Source organism: Coffea arabica, chromosome 8c (genome assembly GCF_036785885.1).
Source record: "Coffea arabica cultivar ET-39 chromosome 8c, Coffea Arabica ET-39 HiFi, whole genome shotgun sequence".
Lineage (NCBI taxonomy): Eukaryota > Viridiplantae > Streptophyta > Magnoliopsida > Gentianales > Rubiaceae > Coffea > Coffea arabica.
The window spans coordinates 30,347,107-30,372,360 of record NC_092325.1 but is presented as its reverse complement, the minus strand read 5'-3'; the positions used below and the strand labels follow the sequence as shown (position 1 = coordinate 30,372,360).

The window sequence follows — 25,254 nt, the reverse complement described above, 5'->3', positions numbered from 1 at the left end:
ATGCAAAACTCGAAAGCTAGTGAAGTTTAATCGAGTTCAATCGAGTTTTACACATGCATATATATATATATATATATATATATATATATACATACATATATATTAATTTTTTATTTATTAGTGTGACATATCTATCTTGTCCCTAGTTTAAAATTATATAAAATATAAATTTATATTAATTAGACTCAATTGGCCTTGATTACACTTGATTGAGCTCAACCAGATCTGATTTGATCAAACTCGAGTTTGAACTCGTGAAAGGCAAAACAAAATCAAACTCGAGTTCGATTTCAACTTTCAAAAGCTCGACAAGCTTGAACTCAAGTGGTGCATTGTTCGAACTCGATTCAACTTGATTACACATTTAGTTGCATCAACACAAGTTGACTCATTCGATAAAAGGGAAAGGTATAAACGCACCCAATCATTTTCATTCCAAAGAAAAACAAAAAAGAGTAAAAAAAAAGAAAAAGGAAAAGGTGCTGCAAACCATGGAAGAAGCTCCATGTCGTAGAATTTGCGGTAATAAAAGCCTTTATTGCAAGAACATCTTGCATGGTGGAGTGAAGTACTCAAGTGAAACGACAACGTTGTTGTTAAGTTAATAATGCCAAAAAACAATTCCCTCACAAGGAGCGACATCGTTTTAATTTTATCATTTTATTATTAGGGATAATTGCAGAAACCTCCCTTGAGGTTTTTGATGCTAGCACTCATCTCCCCTATGATTTTTAAAATTGCACTTACCTCCCCTAGGAGGAAATTGGACCTATTACTAACAATAAATTGTATGATTTTACTTTTATACCCTAACTAATTGCAGAACTTAATGAAAGGATTTTAGAAAAGAAAAATTATTTTTTGTCAACAAATTAAGTGACTAATTAAATTAGATTACCTATGAGTTTTAGCATCACTAGCCATTATAAGCAAAACTAAGGAATGATGCCAATTAAGGGGAGAAAAACGGCGTACATGTTTCTATATTATGTTCTTCAAACCAGCTAGTTTAAGTCTAATTTTGTACAATTGTAGAGAGAAAAGCCAGTACGCAATTCTGGAGTTTCTACTAAAATAAGTATAAAGAGAACTTGCACAAATATATCTGCTCAAATCATTTCTATTTCAAAACCTCCTCTAGTTTAGCCTACTACTATTTCTCAAGTTGCTATATCTCTTCCCATTAATATAGTTATAACCCTATAATTTGGAAATATCAGCAACAGCAGCAATTTTAGTACGTGGTTCTAATGCACTTACTGCAATTTTCATTTATTAAAGGCAACTTTATCTTATTAGTATGCACTTCTAATTACTTGTAACTAGGCTTATCTCATGCTCATTAACTTTTAGTGATGCTTATGTATGCTGTTAATTAGCTAATTGTTCAACGATATTATATATATATATATATATATATATGATTGGTGTTGACAACATAAGTAGTTGTGTTACCTCTACAAATAGCTATTCATATTACTAATAAAGAGTTTTTAAAAGTGATGTGTATTCTTTATAAATTTTGCTGCAAGAATTTGGATATATAATCATTTAACTACCTGTTAGTATCCACCGTTGTTTCATGTATTGTTGGTAAATTTCATTCAATTGCATTTACACCCCTTGAATTTTGTTAATTCTTAATAGGTTTTCATATTTTGTTATTCCTCCATTAATATAACTTAGCAAGCAGCATGAAGGGCAAATCTGGTACAAATTTCTCATCTCACTCCTTAAAATTTTTTTTTTAATAGTAACTTTTCTGGCATGGACTAAATTTGCAACACAAATCTTAAATTCAAGGATAATAAGTGCTATTTTCTAAATCACAAGAGAGGTAAATGCTAGTATAAGAAACCTCAGGGGAGGTTTCTGTAATTATCCCTTAATATTAATATTCTTAGTAACTCCCGGAAACAAATCTCGTAGTTCAGTCTTCGGTGTCCAGTCGTCTCCAGTCCACCATCACACTCCGGTCCGGTGTGTACGAATTTCCCGAATAACGACAAACAATACTACGAAAAAGAAAAGAAAAAAAAAGGTACCAATTTTGAGTTCCGACTTCGGCTTCACTTCCATCAGTTCTAGGTGGGCAGCGGGGGAGAAACAATTCAGATTTCATTGATTCCCCTGGTAAAAATTTTTTGTATTTTTGCTGCGGGAAGTTTATAATTTCAGAACAAATGCCTTTATAATTTCACGCTAAATTCTGGTATTATCAAACGTTGTCACCGATTCCAAGGATTTTTGTGCGTTTTTGTTGTTGTTGATTGAGATTTTATTCTGAAGTTACACAAATTTGAGCTTCATCTTCTTTTCCTACATAGCTGCATTCTGATTCAGGCATTTTGTTTTTTGTTTTTGTTTTTTCTTTGACTCAGTAGAGACTTCAAAACCTGGAAATTACTATAGGAAAAAGCATTTAAGTTGGAAATAAATTTAGCATTAATTCAATAATAAGGTGAGAAAGGTGTTAGGGTTAACACTGAAGCTAGTATAAGTTTGCAGGGTGTCATTTTCTAAACTGGCAATAAATTTCGTGAGGATTGATAGTTTCTTAATTCTTACTGTTAATAGAAAATTCTTCTAATTTCAGGTAGATGAATAATTTCAGCTTCTCTTTACCTCGTTGTTCCTGCTGTTCTTAAGCTTCATAGGTAGACAGTCGGCGATGAAAGTAGTTTGACTTAGTTGGTAAGCATCTGATCTGTTGTTAAAATTCATTAATGCTATTTTATCATTTTTTTGTGCTTATTTGTTGTGATTTCTTGTTCTGGTTTATGAGAATTATGGTAATGAAATTTGGAGGCATTCCTCTGAATTCTTGATTCGGCTTTAAGAGTCTTTGTCTTGTAGTTTTCGATTTTTGTCTGGGGAGTTTTATTAAGTTTCTGATTACGTTTGTTCAGAATTTATTATTATTATTATTATTATTTTATTATTATTACTATTATTATTATTATTACTATTATTATTACTATTACTATTATTACTATTATTATTATTATTATTATTATTATTATTATTATTATACATATCTTTCTGCCAAGGTGGAAATAGCAGAATTGTAACTGTTGCTAAGTGAGTTTTATTCATTTCTACTTTTTGAAGTTGATCTTCATCATTGCTGTCTGAAGGCTGGGATGATAGAGAATATATTGAGGATCCAAACAATGTGAAGCCTGAGGTATTGTGTTCCCACACGAACTTGATTTATTTATTTATTCATCTACAAGTACTGCACGTGAACTCAATACATTTTGAGGATCCAAACAACGTGAAGCCTGAGGTATTGTGTTCCCACTCGAACTTGATTTATTTATTTATTCATCTACAAGTACTGCACGTGAACTCAATACATTTTGAATTTTCTTGGCACTGTTGGGATATGACTCAATTCCCCAAGAAGATAAAGAATCCTATCTACAAAGGGAAGTGGAAGATTCCTTGGGTTCAAAATCCAGGTACATTATGAGCATACTCACTCGTATTCTTGGATGCACTTGAGATGATTTACATAAAATAAACATTCCAGTTAATAAGTTTAAAAGCTTGTTCAGTTGGAAGATGTTAATGCCAGAAACTAAGTTGAGGTGAAGATGATGATTTTACCAATTAATCAGATCGAATTAATCATGCTAACTAAATCTTATTTTTTGGCATCATTGAATTTAATCATTTTTTCTGGTTTTTTTGGACCCCCTAAGTTTGAATTAGGCAGTAGTCATGTAGCTAAATTTAGCAAAAGTCATTAATACATTCCTAGATGATTGTATGTATCTACAAGTTGAGCACAAGTGTATAAACACAGTGGATAAACAGACTTACTGTGCTTTCTTACAAGTAGGTTGAGCCATCTTCATGAATTGTAAAGATCAAGGAACAAATTTTCTAATAGACTATCTTATCTTCTCATAAATTAAGTGTTCCATGTAATTTTTATAGATAAACGAACTTACTTTGTTTTATTGTTCTTAGGTGTTAATAGTTCAAATTTTGAATTCCAGTTGCCTAGGCAGTCAGATGTTTGTGTTTAGTGACCTTCCCAGATTGCTTGCAGTTTGGTTTCACGGTTTCCTAGCTCTATGTAAACACTACTCAAACATATTTTGTTTACTTCTTAGAATAACTTTCCTTCTGCTCTTATTTACTGCCTGATTTATTAATATCTGCATCTAACCTATGGAACCTACATGCTTACTGTTGTTTTCAGCTTCTTAGTTTTGGGTACAGTCTACTTGATGGAAAACAAGGTGTCATAGGAGACCTGTATTCAAGTTCAAGCTTGGGCAAGGTAAAGATTAATGAAGTTGATCTCAGGTTAATATGATTGTTAGGTGCTTTGTGTTCTTTTCCCTTCAGCCATGTAAGCTAAGGTGGATTAATCTTGTCTTAGTCAATTTAGTTTTGATTATTATACTATATAGGAAGTTAAAAAGAGTATCTTCAGATTTTAAGTAGTTATGCCAGCCTTTACTTCTTGAATTGTTGCTTATTTGTTGGATTTTAATCTTCTGCGTGACATATATTACCTTGTCTGATAAGTTTTGATTTGGGTCTGGGTGAATAGTAGTGATCATGGTGAGGGAACATGGATGGCAGTTACCGGCACACACCTTTCAGGTATAATTCAACTTTTTTTCCCCCTTTTTCTGTTTCCTTGTTCAGGATGGATCATCTTTTGCAATCATACTGCTGCTGTTGCTACTAGACTCTTTGCTTTCTTCTTCTTTTCCTCAAACCTACAAACAATGTTCCTAATAAGTTGCTCGTCTGTTCCTTATTTGAAAACTTTAGAAACTGGTGATCCTGAGACTCATAGGATCAATATAGTTTTGCAAGGAGACTAGAGGTCAAAGCTTTCATTTCATTGGAAAATTTGCAAGTCAATTACTAACTGTACAGGAGAAAAATTGTGGAAACACATTGTAAGATTGAACAGAGACAAACTCATTATATAGCAAATAATTCTATCTCTTACATTGATTAAGGCAGCTATTTGTGGATATAAAAATAAAAAATTAAGAAAAACATTAAGCACACCACTGTGAGCATCATTTAGCTTGATAGAGAGGTTAAAAGTCAGAGTTGATGCTAATATGACAAAGTTACACTAACAAATGATAGAAATGGTTTGTTCCATTAGCATAAGTAGGCCTTAAAAGAAGCATAATGGAATGACAGATAGAGTAGCTGGTTTGTGATTTTTTGGATAAAGTTCCTAATTGAGTTTGAGCTGGTGAATGGTTGTGAATCTTTTAGCTCATTTCTCACCCCTGTATCTAGCTTGATTTTCTGCAGCTGTCTCAGAAATGAAATAGTACTTTTTTTCATGGAAGGAACATTTGCAGTCCTTGCAAAGGATGAGAGAAGCTGTACACAACTTGTATTTACTATTTTTCCCCCTCCCATTAAAGCAGATTTTTTTTCTCCTCTGTTGGGACCATAAAAAATTAATTCATTTAAGGAGATTTATTTTGTGATACAATAGTGAGCAGATATCTTATTACTGTAGTTGGAGAACTTGATATTCAGGAAGAATGCATCATCTGTTACTCCCGGGATTGGTTTCACTAGTCATGTCTTTACCTTGATGAGGATGCCATAAACCCCAGTTTCATTCAATTTAACTTCCTTTGGGTCCTATACATTTAATAATACAAGAGAAAGTCTCAATGTTTTCAACTGAAGGATTTTTGCTATTTGCTTATGTGCTAGAGCTAAGCCAAACCTGATCCTTTTTCTACAGACTGTTTACCTTGAGTTGTTGGCTATTCCCTCTGAAACATCTATTGTTGTATTGAGGGAGATGCAAGTTTAGCTTTCGGTTGTTAAGAAATTGTTTGCTATACGTGGTTCCAATATTGTTTGTTTAGGTTTTGCCAGTGTTGTATATGTTGAAATGTGTAGTTGAAGCACCTTGTTCCCCTTCCTCTTTACACTTTGGTCTGGATATCGTCAATTACCCTCACGTCTCCTCCATTTATCTTGGTACTATTTCTTTAGGTAAGAAAACAAAAAATCATTTGTCCTGTGATTTTAAGAGTTTTCGATGGTAGCTAATTTCAGGTTAGGATACTGGAACATGGCATTCATATATTTTTTCCTGACCTTAGTGAATCCAAGTCTTGTTGTCTGGTCTTGACACTTTAAATCTGTTCCATTATTATGTGCTTTTAATATCTTGTAATTGCAATTTTGGAGCCACAATCAAGGGTTTAAATACCACCAAATTGGGTGATGTAGAATTGTGGCATATATGGTTTGACAGTTTGTTTAGGTTTGCCTAGTGTTTATCATGTTCAATTACAAAGTTAAATTACTTGATTCCCCTTACCATCATAAGTTGGTGTAAAGTATTCCAATGTAACTCTTGTTCCCTGGATTCATCTACTTTCTACACTCAAGCTAAATGCAATCTATGCTGTAGTTTGACTTTTTTTTTCTTATAACACCTGATGGGTTATAGGATACAAGTATGTCATGAATTTTTCCTAACCTGCGCCAAAAGCAGCCTAGTTGACTGGTTTGAATCTTCTTTTATTCTTTCTAAAGTTGATATTTTTGGTTTGTTTGTCTACTTGGTCATATGATACCTAAGTGTTGAAGTGTGATCTGTTCAAACCAAGTTGTTGGTTAACTAATTTTGGATCTGACAAGAGTATGGTTCTACTTCAATTTTATGTTAAAAACAATATGGCATGAGCCTAAATACAAACTTTTAGTGAATCACTCTATTTTTGAAAAGAAAAGAGACTGAATATTGGCTAAGCTGACAAATAGTTGTCCTTCTACTGTGAATAGGACATGGAGAGAAAAGAGAATAAGCAAAAAAAAAAAAAAAAAAAAGGTCTGAAGGGAGAAAACTAATACTCCCTCCGTCCCACTTTGATAGTCATGTTTCTTTTTTCACATAGTTTAAGAAAAAATAGTTAACTTTGTTGGAAAAATAAATTTAGATTGCTATTTTCCTAAAATACCCTCACATTAAATATGGTACAACTTTATGGGAACTTGAATTGATGGTAAAAAAAGAATCAACTCTCATTAAATGGGGTAGGTTTATAGTAATAACTACTTACATTGAATAAGGGTATTTTAGGAAAATTAAAATACAATTACATTCTTCAATTGGAAAGTGGACTACAATTTGGGACAGATGAAAAAGGAATATAGGGCTATCAAAGTGGGATGGAGGGAGTACTAGAAATTGAGTATTCTAAACTAGCAGAAAGTTTCTTTACTTCGTTTATAACTGGAGAGAAGATATCTTGAAATAATATGCTTCCTTCTAATTTGATCAATGTATTGCTGGCTTGACAGTTCTGGCAGTGGATGCTCACTTCCTAATTGTGCTGTCTTTCAGTATAGTGTTAATGTTATGAATCACTTCAGATAAAATACTGAGAGTTACTTCCAATAACACATTGAGAGGTGCCTCAAACAAGATACATGCTGCAGATATATCTGTTAGGATTACGTTTTGCATCATCGTGGATTACATGCATATTTGTATTTGCGTATTTGAATTCCAGTGCGTTGCTTTACTTTCTATATTTGCTGACCACTTACATTAAATCTGTGGACTGTTTAACTTCTTGGACAGGTGGTTGCTATTACAGTATATTGCTTATTAGTGGTTGCATTTTTCGCTTTTTTTGCTCCTTTCCTCGGACGCAATATTTGGGAGTATGCATTGGTTGCTGGTTATTCTCCTGTGGTATGTAACTTTGTTTTGTTTATGCATATTACGTAGTTACAAAACATGCTCCACTCGAGCATATGTTGGGACCTGAATTGACTGTTTAGGCTACAGATTTTACTCATACTGGTAGTGTTGAAAGGCCAAATTTCTTTCCTGTTTGAAAGAACCAAGGCTGACCTCCATACGTCTTATTAAGCTTGCATGTGCCTCAGTGTTTGGCTGTCTTCATTTGCTATTGACTGTCAATGCTTTTATTATTTGTACTATTCCAAAGTGAACCATTAAATTTCGCTCTCCCTCTCCCTCTCTCTCCCTATCTCTCTCTCTCTCTCTCTCTCTCTCTCTCTCTCTCTCTCTCTCTCTCTCTCTCTCTCTCATTTGTTAGAATTTTAGGGGGTGCTTGGTTCATGCTTTGGAATTGGAGCTGGAATGAAATATCTATGAAATAATAAATAGAAAATAATTATGGGTCTGAATTAGTGGCATCATTCTAATCACTAGTGCTTGGTATAGACATATTTGGAATGGGTGTCAAAATTAATTTTTTATTTATTTTTTGCTGGACTTCAAAATTATTAATCCTGAACCACCACTGCTCATCATAATGAGACCACCACCAATCAAAACTTCTTTTGTTCTTTGTTTTGCAATCGTCAATGGAAAATCCATGACTAATCTATATAAAATCTGGCAGATGGTCTTTTTATTTTTCCTTTTTTTGAAAATTAGCAAATGGAACTTTAATTAAATAAACCAAATTCAATCCCTCAAAGGAGGAGCCTCGATGATGGGGAGAGCAGAGAGAGGGTAAGTGATGGAGAAAAGGGAACAGTTTAAGACATATTTTCTTTCTTTGTTTTTTTATAATTGTTCATTTGTTCACTATTAGGATTAAATTGAGGGTTTTGGGCGATTCCTCCGAATTTGGTCGGGAATCATGAATCACCAATTCTTTAGCCATGATTCCAATATTTCAATTCCCATTGTACTGGACCAAGCAGTCCATATTGGAATGATTGTAATCAGCCCCTTAGTTCTTTGCCTTTCTGGAATTCTGAAGACATAACTAAACTGAAAATTTTGAGAGAAACGGTTAAGTTGTTAGTGATTGGAAAAGAACTAGCACATGTGATGCGACTTGACTTGTTTATAGAAATGAGTCATGATATGTGGAAGTCGTGGAAACTTAGAACTGTTTTTATAGTAGAATATAGTTTAGGGAAGATGCTGACTTTATTTGCAAATATAACTCCATTTTGACTTTGGTGAAACTAGATTTGAATGTATTGCACACATCCTCTCCAGGATGCAGATAACTCCGTTCTGTTTTTTTCTTTTTTGGCATGTCATTTCACTGTTGTTAAATTTAAGAACTTTAAATTATTTGACTATACCTGAAATTAACTAAATGGTTCAACTCTGACAAATTGGCCTAGTACATGGTTGAATGCCTGGCGAAATTCGATATCCACATCCTTTTATAGTGCTAACAGTCAATCTGGGTTCATCACTACTGTGCACTGATGTCTTGGACCTGGATACATAAATATGAATATGCTGTTTTTCCTTTTCTGGATATCGTATATGACAATTTTAAAGAGGTGTTGGTATTTTTTATTTTTTCCAGTTTCCTGTGAAGATTTCTTAGTTTCTATAGCTTAAGCATTACTTTAGTCACTTAATTTTGTTGTCAGCTTTTCAGCTACTATATGTGGTAATAATGAACTTTAATGTGGATTGTTATGTGGTAATAATGAACTTTAATGTGGATTGTTTGCTCTTCTTCATGTAGGCGACCCTTGTATTTGTTCTTTATGTTCGGTGTACTGCAATTAATCCTGCAGATCCTGGCATCATGGCTAAATTTAATTCTGAGCCGAGAAATAAAATCAGCATGAGCAATGGGCTATCTGCTCAGGATTTGCCTCAAAAATTCGATGAACATAGTGTTGGGGCTCGTTCTTCTGTATCATCACCTTCAAGAAGTTCCGTTCCTGCAGCTGACTCCAGTAAGAGAGCTTCATTAGAAGCTGGGAGTACTAACATGCAAGTTACATCTCCAACCGCGAAGTCATCTTGTTGGCATCCTGGGAAAATCTTTTGTGCAGTGTTTGTACATGAAGATTGCTGTAATCATGATGGCATAGATGATCCAGAAGGTGCAGGCGAAGATGCCTTGTTTTGCACATTGTGCAACGCTGAGGTAGCTAATTTTGTTTGGTATACATTTCCTTGATGGAAATAACTCATTTCCAATACTCTTCCAATCTTGCTTTTCTACATCCCTATTGTAATGGAAAATGCTTCTGATGAACATAGCTAAATTTCAAGTATACCAATCCATTGCAAAACTAAGAGAAGGTTTAAAAAAAAAAGAGAGAGATACTCTTGACAAATGCCAGTACTCATAGCAAAGTTACCTCAACTATAAATGATCTAATATGAATGTTCATACACGGGACAAAGTTTTAAAAAGCAATTTGATGATTGACATAAAGTCGAAGTCATGTCTAAAAAGAGCTAGTTTCCTATTCTTTAATCTCTCTGCCTAGATTTTCATAGAAACATGAGTAAGCAAAAAACTTTCAAAACTCCTAATTCCTATTTTAAAATTGAAAGCAAAATTAGTTATAGTAATTATTTAGGAACTTTCCTATAAGACTGACTCCAATCAATTATCTAATATAACAAATAATTAAAAGACACTTGGTGACATAATGGCTGGAAATTTCCTGTGAACAAGTAAAAGACCAAACAAAGCCTCAAGACCTAAAAGTCTAGAAGCTACTAAATCTCGGGAAATAAATTATGATGAACATGAATAAAGACATTTAACTAACATATTCTTGCTCCCAATTAGGCTGCCAATCTTCAACCAATGCTAGTTGAAGCCTGAGGAAAATCACAAAAGTTTTTAATTTTTAGATGTCCTTGAACTCTTTGTTGACTGTATTATAACTGCCACAGTGTAATCCTTTGGTAGTATTCATCTTTAATGTTCTGGCTCTTGCTACATGTGTACAAACTTATGTAATTTGATAGGCCAAACCTATATGGATGGTTTCATTCTGTAGTCAGAGAGTAATTTGCAACCACTTGTATCTGCTGTTCTACTTAATGTGCCATAGTCAGTGGACTTGCTTTATAGTCATGGGATTTCTAATTCACAATTCGAAACCATTTGATCTATAACTATTTTGAGTGCCATTCCTTGCCTATATTTTATCTGTAAAAGTTCTGGATACCACTTGGTGTTGATAAAATTTCTATAATTTGTGCCCATGCAACAAACATGAATGCCTCTTTAACTCGATGCTTCGGCTGCAGGTACGCAAATTCAGTAAACACTGCAGAAGTTGTGATAAATGCGTTGACGGATTTGATCATCATTGTCGGGTAAATTTTTTTAGTTTTTATGGTTTCTGGGGATATACCTCAATTATTTTGTGGACTCTAAATTTTGAATGTTGATTTTCAGTGGCTCAATAACTGTGTTGGTCGAAAAAACTATGTAACTTTTATAGCACTAATGGCCCTGAGTCTCTTTTGGGTAAGTTTGGAGTATTATCTGGTTCATTCATATATTTGTTCTTATACTACTGATCTCTCTCTCTCTCTCTCTCTCTCTCTCTCAGCTTGTTATTGAGGCTTCAGTGGGGATTGCAGTTTTAGTGCGTTGTTTTGTTAACAAGAAGAACATGGAGGCTGAAATAGTTGATAGACTTGGAAATGGTTTCTCTCGTGCCCCATTTGCCACTGTTGTGGTAATATTTTATCAATTTTAACTGGCATAAGATGAATTTTTTCCCTTCTCTTTGCATTTGATTCAAATATAGTTAGCAAGTTATCTATTCTGATGCAGGCAGTGTGTACAGCTGTTTCCATCCTTGCTTGTGTACCCTTGGGCGAGCTTTTCTTTTTCCACATGATACTGATTAGAAAGGTCAGTTGCTTTCAGATCTACTTTTGCTGTTAAAATTTAGGTAGATGAATTATGTTGGTTATGCTTTGTGTTAGGGTATTACGACTTATGAATATGTTGTGGCAATGAGGGCTATGAGTGAGGCACCGGCTGGGCCATCTATGGATGAGGATCTGCCAAATATTATGTACTCGCCAACGGGTTCTGCTACTACAGGATTAAGTGGTGGAAGTTCTTTGGGCTTGCAATACAAAGGTGCATGGTGCACCCCTCCAAGGGTGTTCGTTGATTATCAGGTATATTACCTCCTGCAAATTACTGCAAAAACAGGATAGATTGTCTTGATACCAAGGGAAACATCTTTCACATGGTTAATTTCATAACTGCAGCATTTAGGGTTTATTTTTATGTGCAGGGATTTGCTTGAAATTAAAGATTTTCAGGAACAGCTGAAAACAAAACTTCTTGTTCCAGCTGCTATGTGATAGTTAAAGTGGTTATTTATGTTTTATATTTGGTTTACTTAAAGGACAGAGATTCTGGAACTTTGCAAGTATCATAATCTTAATAGAGTACTCAGTCCCTCAGTTTGCTTAGAGAAAATGTTGATTAAGTGGTCTAATATTTCTATTGAACAGTGATGCTTCCGATTGTTACAGCATTGAAAAATATCCTTTACAGATTGTTTCCCTGACCGGCCTCCCCAAGTCACAAATGACGTAAGAAGAGCAAAATAGATGGCTGAGATGTGGAGAAATTAATTATTAATTGAAGAAATGTTCTTATTCCTGGCTTGAGTTGCTCTGAAAACTTAGGATCTGATATCATATTTCGTATAACTGACCTTATGTACAATGTCCATCTATTGGCTCCCTTACTGTCATGCAAGAGAACTTATTTTGCTGTGGTTGAGTTGATCTTTGCAAATTCTGTTTAAAGAACTTATTGAAACTGTTGCCTGGTTTTTCTGCATCAATTGAAAATAGTAATTGAAGTAAGAAACTCGGATTGTTATAATGTCTGTAGGATCACTGATGGAATTTTTTATTCGTTGGTTTTCTTTTAGCGTACAAATTGACTGACATTTTCTTTTTTATTGGCTTTTGGATTCATAAATCTTATGTTTTAGCATAAATGCCTTGCTATTGCAGGTACTACTTCACAATTGATTAAATATCAGTATTAACTTGTTATTCTTTTTAGAACTACTCATCTTTTTTAACTCTGCCTTTGAACAATACATATAGGAAGAAGTAGCACCTCAATTAGAACCTGGAATGGTTCCGTCAACAATTGATCCAGATGCAGCTGCATTTGGAGAAAAGGGAAACAAAGTGCCAAAACGATCTGTTCGGATCAGTGCTTGGAAACTTGCAAAATTAGATTCCAGTGAGGCTGTGAAAGCAGCAGCGAAAGCCAGGGCATCTTCATCTGTATTGCGTCCTGTTGATAACCGTCGCCTGCCAGATGCTGAAATGAGCTCAAGTGGAAATCTGAGCATTAGTAGTAGTATGAGCACTGACACTGTAGGAAATAAGGATAACAAAAATGAACTGAGACTTTCTCCTTTGCAAAACTCAGTTGCTCCCAGTCAAGGTAGCAAGGATGAGTATGAAACTGGCACGCATAGTGTGAGTAGCTTCAGTAGTCCAAGCCATGTCCATGACTCCGTGACACTAAGCCCCCTTCCCCAAGCTCATGGTTTAGGACAGGTTAATGCATCTAGTTCTACACTTGGCCTCGTTCCCAAGCAGCCTCTAGCCCCAAGAGTTGCTTTCCCACGGATTGCTGACCCAACGCTCCATCCTCCATCTGGCACTGATGTAAAGATCAATCAGAAGGTTAGTGCTTCTGACCCATTATTGCTTTCAGCTGCAGCGCCTGCAACTTCACTACTACGAGATATTAAGAGGACATCGGTTGTTTGGGACCAAGAAGCTGGTAGATATGTTTCTGTCCCAGTGTCAGCTTCAGATGCACGTAGTAGATCATTTGTTCCTGGAGTGTCAAACACAAATGCAGGATTAAAAAATAATGACAAGCAGCCTGTTGCTGACCCACAGGAATCTTCACAGCTTACAAATCTTCCAATCCAACAGTCAGAGAGGTTGCTTTATGCTGGGGAGTCCATATTTTTTGGTGGCCCACTTCTAAGTGGTCCAATTAGGGATGGTTTGAAGAGTGAGAGAGGCTTAGGGGCAAGAGATGGACAGGATAGGCTTCCAATCATCATGCCTAAAGACACTAGATATAAAAGGGACTCTGTCTCAAACCAGTTGCCTGTTTTCATTCCAGGAGATTTTGACTCTAATCCGTCCTCTGCATCAGGGTTGAAGTAGGATCTCATATGAACTATTTGCATAGCTTATATCTTCCTATGCCCACGATGGTCTAATATAGGGAAGTTGGAGAAACCTCCAAAAGAACTGCTCCCTCGTTCAACCTGGAACCTTGCTGTCGATAGTGGTGATTCTTGTAACCAATGGCGAGGTTCTAGTGGTTTCTCCTTGTATGGATTTTCCCATATTAACACTACAGAGGGTACATTTGTAGGATAAAGTCATCCAATTCCCACGAGCACTGAATCATTTTGCTTGTAATTAAGAATGATTTGAGGGTTATAGGATTAAGACAAGCAAAAGGTTTGCCTTGTCTGGCTGTAACTTTTTGTTGATACATTCCAATTCTTATGCCAACAAAAATGTTTCAGGTAGCAAATAGCAAAACGTACTAACTGCGTCACATTTGGTTCATCCTGAAGCTAATTCTCAGTTATTCAATATCTTAATGTCGCATGTGTAGTTTAGCATATGAACCTGTCAAAGATTGAATGATCTTAAGAACTGAAGGGAAAAATATAGAAATATAGCTTTATTACTTGTTTTGTTCTTATTGTATTTTAAAACAAATTGTCCATCAAAACATATCTAAAGATGTGTCAAAGATGCCACGCTGAGCTAAAAGTTAAAGTTCTAATTCATCATTAATTGGAGTTTGAAGAAATAACATGAACAGTTGAAACTAGAATGTAATATTTTAAAATCAGATTGCAAATTTAGTGTTTTAGATATCACAACGGATCTTCTGTCCTATATCCTGTAACACTCTCTGTCTCATTTTTTATTATATTAATATTTCTCCTGTATAAACATCACGTTTTAGTTCTTTTTTCTTTTTCTGGGAAATCTACGTTGATTGAGGAGAAGATTTTGTGTTGGAAATTTTTAGGAAAAAACCTCTGCAACATCTCCAAATCCGGGCTTGAACCTGTTACCTTCATCATTCTTAAAGTTTCTGCATCAAAGTTCCTGGCTTCTAGATTTGAGCTTTGAATCCCACTTTTCTCAATTTCTCTGTGTGTAAACATCGAAGGTAATTCTTAATCTTTCATTTTCTTGCTGCAATCCACAAAAGGAAAAATCTTTAACTCATCAAAAGAGAACCTTTTTCAGATTATGCTTTCATGAGCTTATGGTGTGGGTTCTATGGTTTTGCTGGGTCTGATGTATCTGGTGTGCATAAAAGAAGATAAGATTTGGAAGTTAATGTAAATGTTTGTCCTTGATTATCTTTGCAAGCCTTGCAGTTCATAAGCAAAGTTATGTTTTGGGGTTTTGTTCGGTGTCCATGAGTGAAAGTTGTCTGCTTTCCTTTCTATCTGCAAATCTAGGATGGGAAATTTTGAGCCATTAGTCCCATGTTGTTCTGTGTTTTGTTTGTGGGGATGTGATTCCTATTGGGTTTAGTTGATGATTCCATGAATTTGGCTTGAATGTTGCGGCTGTCATTTTGAGTTTGAATAAATTTCTTGACTTGCAGAAAGAAAGCTTTCGGTTGCAGAAGAAAGCTTCTTCAAAGCTTTGCATGCAAAACTTTTAAAAACTGCCTTTTGATCCTTGACTTTCTAAGTAATTATGTTATGGCCCAAAAGGTTCTGTAATTGAACCATTTTTGTCCTTTTAAGTTTCAATCATCTCCTTTATATTTTAAATGAGTTTTTTTGGGTAGATCAATCCTGGATTGTAACACATAATTAGTTTTTAATATTTTTTTTAGTTGTCTTGTTGGGGTTTGTAAGAAAATTTAACAGCGGCTTTGGTTATGATGTTTTGACTTTTGGAAATGGGTTTTAATAAGTTCTGATTGGGTTTGTCTTGGGCTTGGAAGCCAAAGCCCTTGCATTTTTTGATTGGGTTTGTTTGTCAAAAGTGATTGGCTAGCCTGCATATTTTCTTGATGTTTTCGGCTAGGCTTGCGAAATTTTCGGCCCAAAAAGAGGAAAAATGGCCCATGGCCTTTTGTTAAGAAAAATCTGGTAACAAATTTTGCAAAGTGGTCCCTATATTTGTAAGTAATTGTACTATGGCTTTAAGAACTTGGGTTGTCTTTCAATTTGGTCCCTGACTTTATTTTTCTTTAATTTTGACCCTAAATTTTGTGAAAATTTTTCTTAATTTTTTCAATTAGATCCCTGATAGTTTTGATTTCTTAAATATAAGTTATTTTTTTCTTTAATTGTTAATTATACTTCATTCAAGTGCTTTAATTGGTAGATTTCATGATTATTTTCATTTGTTTTATAATTAAATTGGTGTCTTGATTATTTTGTTAATTTTGGAGCATAATTAGGGCAAATTTCACCCCATTTAACCACAACTTCAAGGGAGGTAATCTCTTTTATTATTTTAAATTCTTTTATGTGCTCCAATGTGTTTTTATGTGCAATTGCATGTTTTGAGTATTTTTCTTTTAATTATTCATTCTTATTCATTTTAAGTTTTATTTATTTAATTTAATTTTGATCATTATTTAAGAGGCATTAAAATGACAAGTTGTGATAGATAGGTGCTCAAGACATGTATTTAACTAGCCTATGTAATAGATAGGTTTTATTTTTTGTTAAAAATATATTTAGTTAGATAAATGTAATAGTTAGGGTATTATTTTTAGAATTCCCCCCTTAAATTATAGTTAGGCCTCGAATGTAATAGTTAGGCTTTCATTTGCGTTTATTTCCTTGTGTGCTTGCATGTTTGTTTGCTTATGTGTTTACTCGCTTTCATTAGGATTTTGAATCTAAAAATTATGCTCATGTGTTATGTGCTCTATGTGCATTATGTGTTTATTTGCTTTAATTATGTTTTATATGATTTATTTAGTTATAATAAACGCATAACGTCACCACACTAGTCCAACGCTAGTTGTGGCCACGCTCCCCGATTTCTCACTAGTCCAACGCTAGTAAAGACTTGTAGAAATGAATTAGTCTAATGCTAGACCCTTTATGCCGTCTACACTCTAGAATCACATGCTTGCGTGACATTTATTGCACCCCACGCATATTCTCATTTTAGGATTTTTTTCTCATCTTACATAATATTTCCTCTATATATTATCTCTCTTACCTCTATGTGTGCAAAACATGACATTTGGACTTGCATTCCATTTACAAAATTAGAAGTAGGTTAGTTCATTTGCGTGACTAGATTAGGAGAGTCACCCTTCAAATATGGGAAATGGACGCGTACGGCTTCTTAGCCTTAGCACGCTCGTATCTCCTCTATAAAAAGGAAAATTGAGTCACAAATCTTAGTCCCCCGTACTTGTTATGTTGCATTCCTCTTTTTTAGGTCACGTATATTTATACATTATAATTCTTCTTTTCTTTGAGTCTCATTTTGCATATTTGTGATCTCTTTTAAGAATCATTTTTGGACATCACAATTAATGTGAATTGCATCAATTAAACTTTGAAAAGATATTTCAACCATCTCAATATTCATTAGGTTTAGGTTCGCATCGATATAGTAACATCCAAATGTGATAAGTTTTATAGATTAAATTAAAAAAAAATTCGACTAGATCATGCGACTAACTTTAACTAGGTTGAAAGGGTGTTTTAGATCAAATCTTTGCCTTTTTTTTCTTCAACCGTAACTCCCGAACTCTTTTATCTTGTTTTCAAAGATCTGGAGTCGTTTAAAAAGAGTTTTACCTATTTTTTTTTTATTGAAAATATATTTTTGGGTGACTTGGTACACCTTAACTTAATACAAAGTATCGGCTCCTATTTTTTCTTAAAAACCCTTTTTAAACTATTATTTTGGGTCAAAATCGTCGCACTTTTTAAGTCCTATTTTTCTTTATTTATTCTCTAAAAACCAAAAATTCATATTAATCAAAAAATTCATTTTTTATGACTCGTAATTTTATTTTTCAAAAGAGAGGCGTGACAAAGCATTTGTAGCAAAAAATCAAATTTAAAGCTTTTAGAGTAGCTTTTATGATTTAAAAAATAAAACATTAAACATAATCATTTTATCCTATATTATAAACTAAATAAAGATATAAATACATTTAAAAATTTTCAAATCACACATTATCCAATATAGTAAAAACTTATTAAACTATGTCTCCAAACAGCATACTTTTTTTTAAGGACTAAACAGCATATTTAAAAGCATTTAACCACTTAATAAGTACATTTATTAAAAGCTTTATTGAGAAAATACTTTTCAACAAGCTCCAGCAACTCCAAACAGCCCTTAGTTCTATTAATCTGATAAACAATGATAACAGTACTTCTCAAATCACTTCAAAATTCTCCGCATCAGAAATGGTTATGTCTATCATCAAAACAAAGAAAATGATCGATCTAAAGCATTCGAACACTAAAACTCTTCATTTGTAGATCTCCAAAGAGGATTGACCAAAAGCATTCAACAAAAAAGGCGAAAATTAATATATTGCTCAACCATTAGAACAGTTCAAATGATAAGCCACATTTCCCAATTTTTCTTCCATGATTTTCTTGTAACGTTCTGCCATGGAATGAGTAAGAAAATTTGTCCAATCTCCTACTTTTCCCTTTCTAAAAAAGGAACTAGCCTTAAACTTAGTAGCTGGAGTATTAACACCGCCGTTCTTGTTCCCCTCCAAATTCCTGAGATTCTCTAAGCTACAAAGCCTAACAATTTCCTCAACTACACCATTTTCATCTTCCTCTGGAGAAAAAGGAAATCCCAAAAACTCTGCTAGCTTCTTCACGTGAGAAGTTGCATCTATTTTGAGATCCTCGTACTTGAGAAACAACACCTTTTGAACATCATTTAAGCTTGCATTCCAGTACCCCTCAGCATGATCCCAAAAGGGTCCCAACGGGTATATGCCTTTGCAAAATAATCCAAAATCTTCATCAATGGGGAGTGCTTTTGCTGATCTTCACCACGATTTTCAAGCAAAAAGTGTCGGTGAGAAATGAACTGATCCAAAGGGTTTCCGCGTATATAAATTGTGCGACGTTTTGTATTCAAAATTGATTTAGGAAGGGCATGGCATGGTAGATGTGTTGAGAAAATTCTTGGACACAAGAAGGCATCAAGATCAGGTTTTTCACATTCCAGAAATAAATCATACTCCAGAAAACGTACAAGCTCATGAGGATTGGTGGTGAGGAGAGGGCCCTTTAGTATTGAGTTCTTCTTGCGGTTGATGATGCTAAAGCTTAGTGATTTTAGCCAAGTGGTGCCTGATTTAGGCATGGAAGCTAAGATAACGTCGCGATCCTTGGCTTTGAAGTTTCTTTGAAAGAAGATTGTGGATCTACGAACTGTTGCTGGACACCAAAAATTGTCGTAATAGCATTGCCAACGGCCATCCCAGTTTACTTCTTTAGGAATTTTTGTAGCAATTCTTGAAATTCATCCATTTTCTCTGTACCTTTGGTTGAGGATGAAGGAGCGAATACTGGCGTTTCTTCCATGGGAAATTAAAATGGATCGGTATTAGCAAGTCAGGATTTCTTGAATCCAACAACATCACATATCAAAATTTGTACTAGTTTAATAATGGGATGTTGCGGTGTCACCTCAATAATTCCTTATTCTATACTTTTCGTTTTAAAATGTTTTTCAATCTTTATAGTACGTCTTTATAATGCTTTGCCATTTTCTTATACTACTTGCTTGCTGCGAATTGCCAAATATCAATCCGAAGACTTTGTTTGGAAGCTTGGAACTTTGTTCAACATCCTTGAGGACAAGGATTGTTTAAGGGGGAGGCTCTGTCATGGAGTGAGCTGTGTAAAAGAAGGCCACGTGTTTAGATTGTATTGGAAGCCACGTGTTTAATTCTTATTGGTGTAGTTAGAAGTTTGTTAAAAATTGGATAGCTTTATAAGCAGACATGCCTGCTTCATTGTGAGAGGAGATTTTTAATTATTCCATCCGGAATTGATTGTAGTAACCTGAGGAACAATCCTCATTTTTTCCCTCCCAAATTTCTTTCAGATCTTCCACCTTCTTATCTGAATCCGTCTCCTCTGTTCTTGTACTTGTTGTTACGATTCATTAATGAAAATTGAAGTTCATTCAATCACTATCCCATTGATTCATTACTGAATAGTTTCATTCGAGTTAGATTCATTCTGCTTCCTGCAACTCTGGTTTCTGTACCATAACACGTGATGACCAATTTCTTTCCCAAAGCCTCGCCCCAGACACATCGCATGCTCAAAGTTGCTCAATTTCGACTGTTTGAGGACAATTGACAAAACTCAAAGCAATTTGGACAAAAATAGGTCATGTGAGACGCATGCCCATTAAATGGGGTGCTTGACCAAATAAAGGAGGGATAAAATCCTTCGAATCCTCCTCATTTCTTTTCTTTCTTTGCAAGCCAAACTCTAAAATTTTTTTTGCAGCAACCAATTTCCTCTCTTATTCCGACAACATCCAAATAAGAAGTGATCAGTATATATTTTACGTATTTTTAGTCAAATTTTAGTATTGTTTTCCATGTGTTTATAAGTTAAAATGAAAGAATTAAACTCCTTTATAATTGCTTGTCATGCGAGTAGTGTTTTATGGCAAAACATGCAAAAGTATGATCTGGTTCATCCGTAAGCTAATTCTTAAGTATTCAATATCTTGATGTCGTATATGTAGTTTAACATACATGAGATACGCATCAGGATCCTATGTGCTGGATTGTCAGGATTGAATGATCTTACTCCATCCCACTTAAATCATGATAACTTGCCCGAATACTACTCTTATTGCTTTCATTAAGGCCATGCTATAGATGATTACCGAGTCAAGAACTCGGAGTTAATTGTTCAGAAGGTAGGTAGCAAAATCGAGGAACATGTTCTGTTCCGCAGCAGATTCATCGCCCAAAACTTCTGGACAAAAGGTAAATACACAATTCGCGAACGGATTCGTGGCTGTAGTAGCGAATCTGATCATGGATTCTTCTTGGAAACCAACACACACACACATATATATATAATGATTTGGAGAGAAAATGGATTTGACAAATTCATTCGGATCAATTTTTACGAGGTCTGGTTCTATTTGGATGAGAGTAATAAATGAATTTGTTCTGAAGTAGTTGCTAGGAATATTTGGTTATGTATATATATATATATTTTTTTTTTGGTTATATATATACGTGCTATGGATATCTGGTTATATATATATATATATATATACGTACGCAGGGAGTTTTCTACAAAGTATTAATTGAGGATACATTAACTCGGAAAAGTTGGCTGCAAATGGGTTGAAAGGTCAACACATGGAGGGCGTTCAAGACTGAAGTGAAAGAATTCCAGTGTTGTTAAGCTATTGGTTGGAGAGCATTTACGTAGCAGGTACCGTGGGCGAATGTTGGTGGGGCCCACACAATAAAAGATGGCTGCGTGGAAAAATGGCTAAAAAAAACAAAGCGTGAAATCAATAGCTAATTTTAAAGGAGCCACAGGAAACATGCAAGATGAAAAGCAGATGGAGTTTTAAATTTGCTGAAAGTAGACCAATGAACGGACCGGACCGGACCGGTGTAAGCATTGTTGAAAAGACCAATGAACGGACCGGTGTAACGATGAGTTAATGTGAAACTATGATGTGGTACGTGAGAGAAAATAAAATAAGTCACCAATGGTGAGTATATTGGCCCCAATAATTCAACATTTCTGGAACGATTATTACATGTGTGAGCACTAGAGGTATCAAAATGGGTGACTTGGCAGAGTTTAGATGGGTTAAAATGAAAAATGAGTATAAATAAGTTAATCTATTGATACTCATTTAATTAAATAGGTATAAATAAGTAAATCAGAAAATGAGTTGGGTAATCTAATTGTCTATTTACAACTGATTTATTTTAACTTTTGCAAACTCATCTAAATTCCTTTTGTAAGCTAAATTATCAATTTATACCATCCTTTACACTCATCATTAATTTTAAATATTTACTTATAATGCCTAATAAACCTAATTATCAATTTTTTCCCATTCGTGCGCAATTTGACAAAATGACATACTATTTAATAATTGAAAAATAAGAATATTAAAATTTGAACTAATAATGTGAAAGTTAACATAAAAACTTAATCCAAAAACTTTGAACATCTAGCATTTTTTTGTGTGTAAATTTAAAATTTTATTTTGGAAAGTTAGGAAAGAAGGCTAAAACTTGTCATAAATTGGTAATGTTGAAAAATGAGTAAGTTAACAAACTACGAGAAAATAAAATGATAAGATAAAATCAACAAATAATAATAATAAATAAAACAAGAGTAGTTAATATCATGACAAAATGAAGAATTTGAAAAACAAAATTAAGTTAGGATACCTATCCATGTAAAAAATGTATCAAATATTTGTTAAGACTGAAAAATTAAACATTCCACTACATACAAGGTTTCAGTAATATTAATACACGAAAGTCCAGCAATGAGTTCAATAATCAAATGCAGGCTTTAGATTTCTTCTGATCACTTGCACCATCATCCCAACCTTAGCTTCTCATGCCTATGGTGCAATCACCACTTGTGTATACCATAAAAACGTGCTCTTTCCAGCATTTTTCAGGTTCTTGGATTTGGGGCAAATTTTGCCTGTGAATGACTCTGCAAAATCACCTTTTAAACAGCCAAACAATCAAGCTAGTTGAATGTCAGTCATGGTTGTTGTAATCTTTGCTGGCTACAGTGAACCAATGAAGCGTGTGATTTCTTCAAATGAAGGCCTCTGCAGAAGGGTAACAAAGTTTTTTCTTTTTAACGACTTCAGTTCTGAGGATCTTGCCAAGATTCTTCATCTTAAAATGACTAATCAAGTTGAGAGTATCTGGTTGTATGGATTTAAGTTGCACCCGTCGTGTAGCAGAGAAACGACGGAAAAGCAGCGCCAGGAAATGAATGGAGGTCTAGTAGATCCGATGCTAGTCAATGCAAGAGAAAATTTGGATTTGAGGCTCAGTTTTGACTGCATAGATACAGATGAATTACTTACTCTTAGGTTGGAGGATTTAGAAGCTGGTCTTGTGTTGCTATCTCAATGAGCGGTAATCAGCCGAAAACAAAGTGTTTTTAACTGAAAGAAGCATGGCAGTGAACCCATAAAGAAAAAGAAACAGTGAAGGAAGGAGGAACCAAAAGGAAGTAATAAAAGCTAGGAATCATTTGTTTAGCAGGTATCATTGTTTTCTTAAAGATTGCAGTCATTGCAACTTAAACTCAAGCCAGCTCGAGCAGTTCCGGAGTGGGGGCTCTTGTTCTTTTGATTCTTTTGCTTGTAAGTCAGAAGTTATTCTTTAATATCTTTCGTTTCACAGATACGAGCTGTAATAGGTCACTAAGTTGTTGGATTGTCTTGTATTCATTGTATCGGATGTAGAATAACCATATTGGTTGGAACTTGGAAGTCAATAATTGAAGACAAAGGCAGCAAAGAAAATTCGAAGTGACTAAAAAAAAAAACCAAGCTAGTTGAGCACTAATGGTGGGTATATTGTACAATACTCATTAACTAATGACTAGCCTGAGTGACAATGGATTAGTTCAACACTAATCAGTGATATTCAAGTAATTTGTGACTACTTCGACACTAATCGGGAGTCGGACTAGTAGTTAGTCCATGGTGATCGAAGATAGATTCATGAACGAGTGAGACTATATGGTACTAGTTCATCAATAAATCACTAATAGTTGTCCCTAATTGCAGTTGGCCCCTATAATTCAACAATTTTTGGAAAAAAATTAGGTTATTTTTATGAAAATCAATAGAAATTATCAGAAGTTTGAAGGTTTTTTATTAAAATGGGGAAAACAATTAAGATTTTTTTTTTATCAAAATCAATATAAATTATTAGAAGTTTGAAGTTATTTTTATTAAAAATGATAGAGCTTATTAGAAGAAAGAGAGATATCCATGCTTCAATCCACCACATTTATGCACTATTATATTATTATTGTTAACTATTTTATTATAGTTGATTTTGTTGTAGTTGATTTTATATTTGTTATAACTATTATTATAAATGTTGTTAATCATTCTCATATTTTTTTTTCTGTGGTTATATTAGGAGATTGATTGTTAAGTGCTCAAGATAATAGATAAATAGATTGAATACATGTAAAAATTAGGAGCTGTCCATGGTAATTGTTGTAAGTAAACGCTAAAAGAACGTTGAGCTAATACAAAATTCAAAGATATTAGAATGCTTAAAATTGTATAGAAGTTTTGGTAATTGTTTGCGTGCATTAAGAACATGCAAGCATAATTTTTGAAATGGTTTAAAATTATTAAGGACCAAGAAGCTTATGGTGAAAAAACCGAGAAAGGGAACAAGCAAATTCACCTTCATAAACAAGACATTCGTAAATTCTTGACACAATATTCCCTCTTTCATATTGCATGTCCTCAGTTGATAGCTAATGAGAAAGAAATGCAAATACACCAGTAAAAGACGGCAGAGGCTGCCAAAAAAGAAGAAAAAACACACACACACACACAAAGCTTAAGGCAAAAAAAGCAAGAAAGGGAAAAAGCAAATTCGTCTTCAGATACAAGACATCCACAAATTCTTTAAGAATAGGCAGTAACAATAAATGAGGCACCGAACACCGAATAACATAACAAACTACAGAAAAGTGCAACCTGTGGAATATGTACACCATTGGAATCATTGGCCCAGCTTTTAAATACAGCCAAATCCAATGGCAAATAAGAGAACGGCCCAACGTCCTCTAACTCTGGATCCCTGAATGCCCAAGAGACCGCCAAAATACTAAAAATTGCAAAATAACCAGTCCAAATCACCAAAAATTGTTTGGATAGGAGGTTATTTGAAATATTTATTTAAAATAATTACTGTAACATTTTTTTTAATGTGATGTATGTAAGATAAAAAGATGGTTGAAAATTGTGTTTATGATATAAGTAGAAAAAAATTTGAAATTTTGTTTGCAAATCTTCCTATCCAAACAAACTCACTAGTCTTGTATTTCTGAAATTCATCTAAATTACCAAATAACTGGTCCAAGCAACCAGCCTTAGCAACCAATCACAAAGCAAAAAGATAGAATTTGGGTTCAAGTTCTAGAGAATGCTTAAGGAATTTGGGTTCAAGCTCTGGAGGAAAAAAAAAGAATTTGGCTTCAAGCTCTGGAGGAAAAATGTGCAGATAAAGTGGGACATCTACAAGAGTGCACAGCCCTACTGGTGTGACAGTCTTTCCAACCCAAGCAATATCAGGCATATTTGTAATATCCATGGAAACACCTTTTAAGAGCATTAACATAAAAATTGTGGTAGTGTAATCAAAATCTGTTTTAAGAAAC

At 34.3% G+C, this 25,254-nt stretch overlaps 3 protein-coding genes across 26 annotated transcripts; 2 read left to right on the top strand and 1 right to left on the bottom strand.

The window, feature by feature from the left end:
- Nucleotides 1-1,916: 1,916 nt before the first annotated feature.
- Nucleotides 1,917-14,380, top strand: LOC113705530 (probable protein S-acyltransferase 19). Of its 24 annotated transcripts, none has more exons than XM_027227415.2 (14): nt 1,917-2,133; nt 2,597-2,694; nt 3,138-3,187; nt 3,410-3,464; nt 4,214-4,320; nt 4,571-4,623; nt 7,607-7,720; nt 9,498-9,908; nt 11,033-11,101; nt 11,184-11,255; nt 11,341-11,469; nt 11,568-11,648; nt 11,723-11,923; nt 12,875-14,380. In XM_027227415.2, the coding sequence occupies exons 5-14, from the start codon at nt 4,305-4,307 to the stop codon at nt 13,964-13,966; spliced, it is 2,238 nt and encodes a 745-aa protein (XP_027083216.2). In that variant the 5' UTR covers nt 1,917-2,133; nt 2,597-2,694; nt 3,138-3,187; nt 3,410-3,464; nt 4,214-4,304; the 3' UTR covers nt 13,967-14,380. The 24 variants fall into 24 exon arrangements, with proteins under 24 accessions (XP_027083216.2, XP_071920268.1, XP_027083213.2 ...); XM_072064167.1 differs by having other exon boundaries at nt 3,407-3,464; XM_027227412.2 differs by having other exon boundaries at nt 3,112-3,187.
- A 3,997-nt stretch (nt 14,381-18,377) lies between these two features.
- Nucleotides 18,378-19,284, bottom strand: LOC113705966 (flavonol 3-sulfotransferase-like). Its single transcript, XM_072062757.1, has 2 exons — nt 19,238-19,284; nt 18,378-18,846 (listed from the first exon to the last, which is right to left on the bottom strand). Exons 1-2 carry the CDS (start codon nt 19,282-19,284, stop codon nt 18,378-18,380), a joined length of 516 nt encoding a protein of 171 aa, XP_071918858.1.
- A 3,308-nt stretch (nt 19,285-22,592) lies between these two features.
- On the top strand, nt 22,593-22,973 carry LOC140013468 (uncharacterized). Its single transcript, XM_072062756.1, has one exon. The coding sequence runs from the start codon at nt 22,593-22,595 to the stop codon at nt 22,971-22,973; it is 381 nt and encodes a 126-aa protein (XP_071918857.1).
- Nucleotides 22,974-25,254: the final 2,281 nt, after the last annotated feature.

What these genes read in the sequence shown, in the direction of transcription:
- LOC113705966 (XM_072062757.1), bottom strand. Translation starts at nt 19,284, where the DNA reads ATGGCCGTTGGCAATGCTATTACGACAATTTTTGGTGTCCAGCAACA. An exon ending in ATTTTTGGTGTCCAGCAACA is followed by an intron (nt 18,847 to 19,237) that starts GTTCGTAGATCC and finishes ATCGTGGTGAAG; the next exon opens with ATCAGCAAAAGCACTCCCCA.
- LOC113705530 (XM_072064165.1), top strand. An exon ending in GATTTGATCATCATTGTCGG is followed by an intron (nt 11,102 to 11,183) that starts GTAAATTTTTTT and finishes GTTGATTTTCAG; the next exon opens with TGGCTCAATAACTGTGTTGG. An exon ending in CCCCATTTGCCACTGTTGTG is followed by an intron (nt 11,470 to 11,567) that starts GTAATATTTTAT and finishes ATTCTGATGCAG; the next exon opens with GCAGTGTGTACAGCTGTTTC.
- LOC140013468 (XM_072062756.1), top strand. Translation starts at nt 22,593, where the DNA reads ATGGTTGTTGTAATCTTTGCTGGCTACAGTGAACCAATGAAGCGTGTG.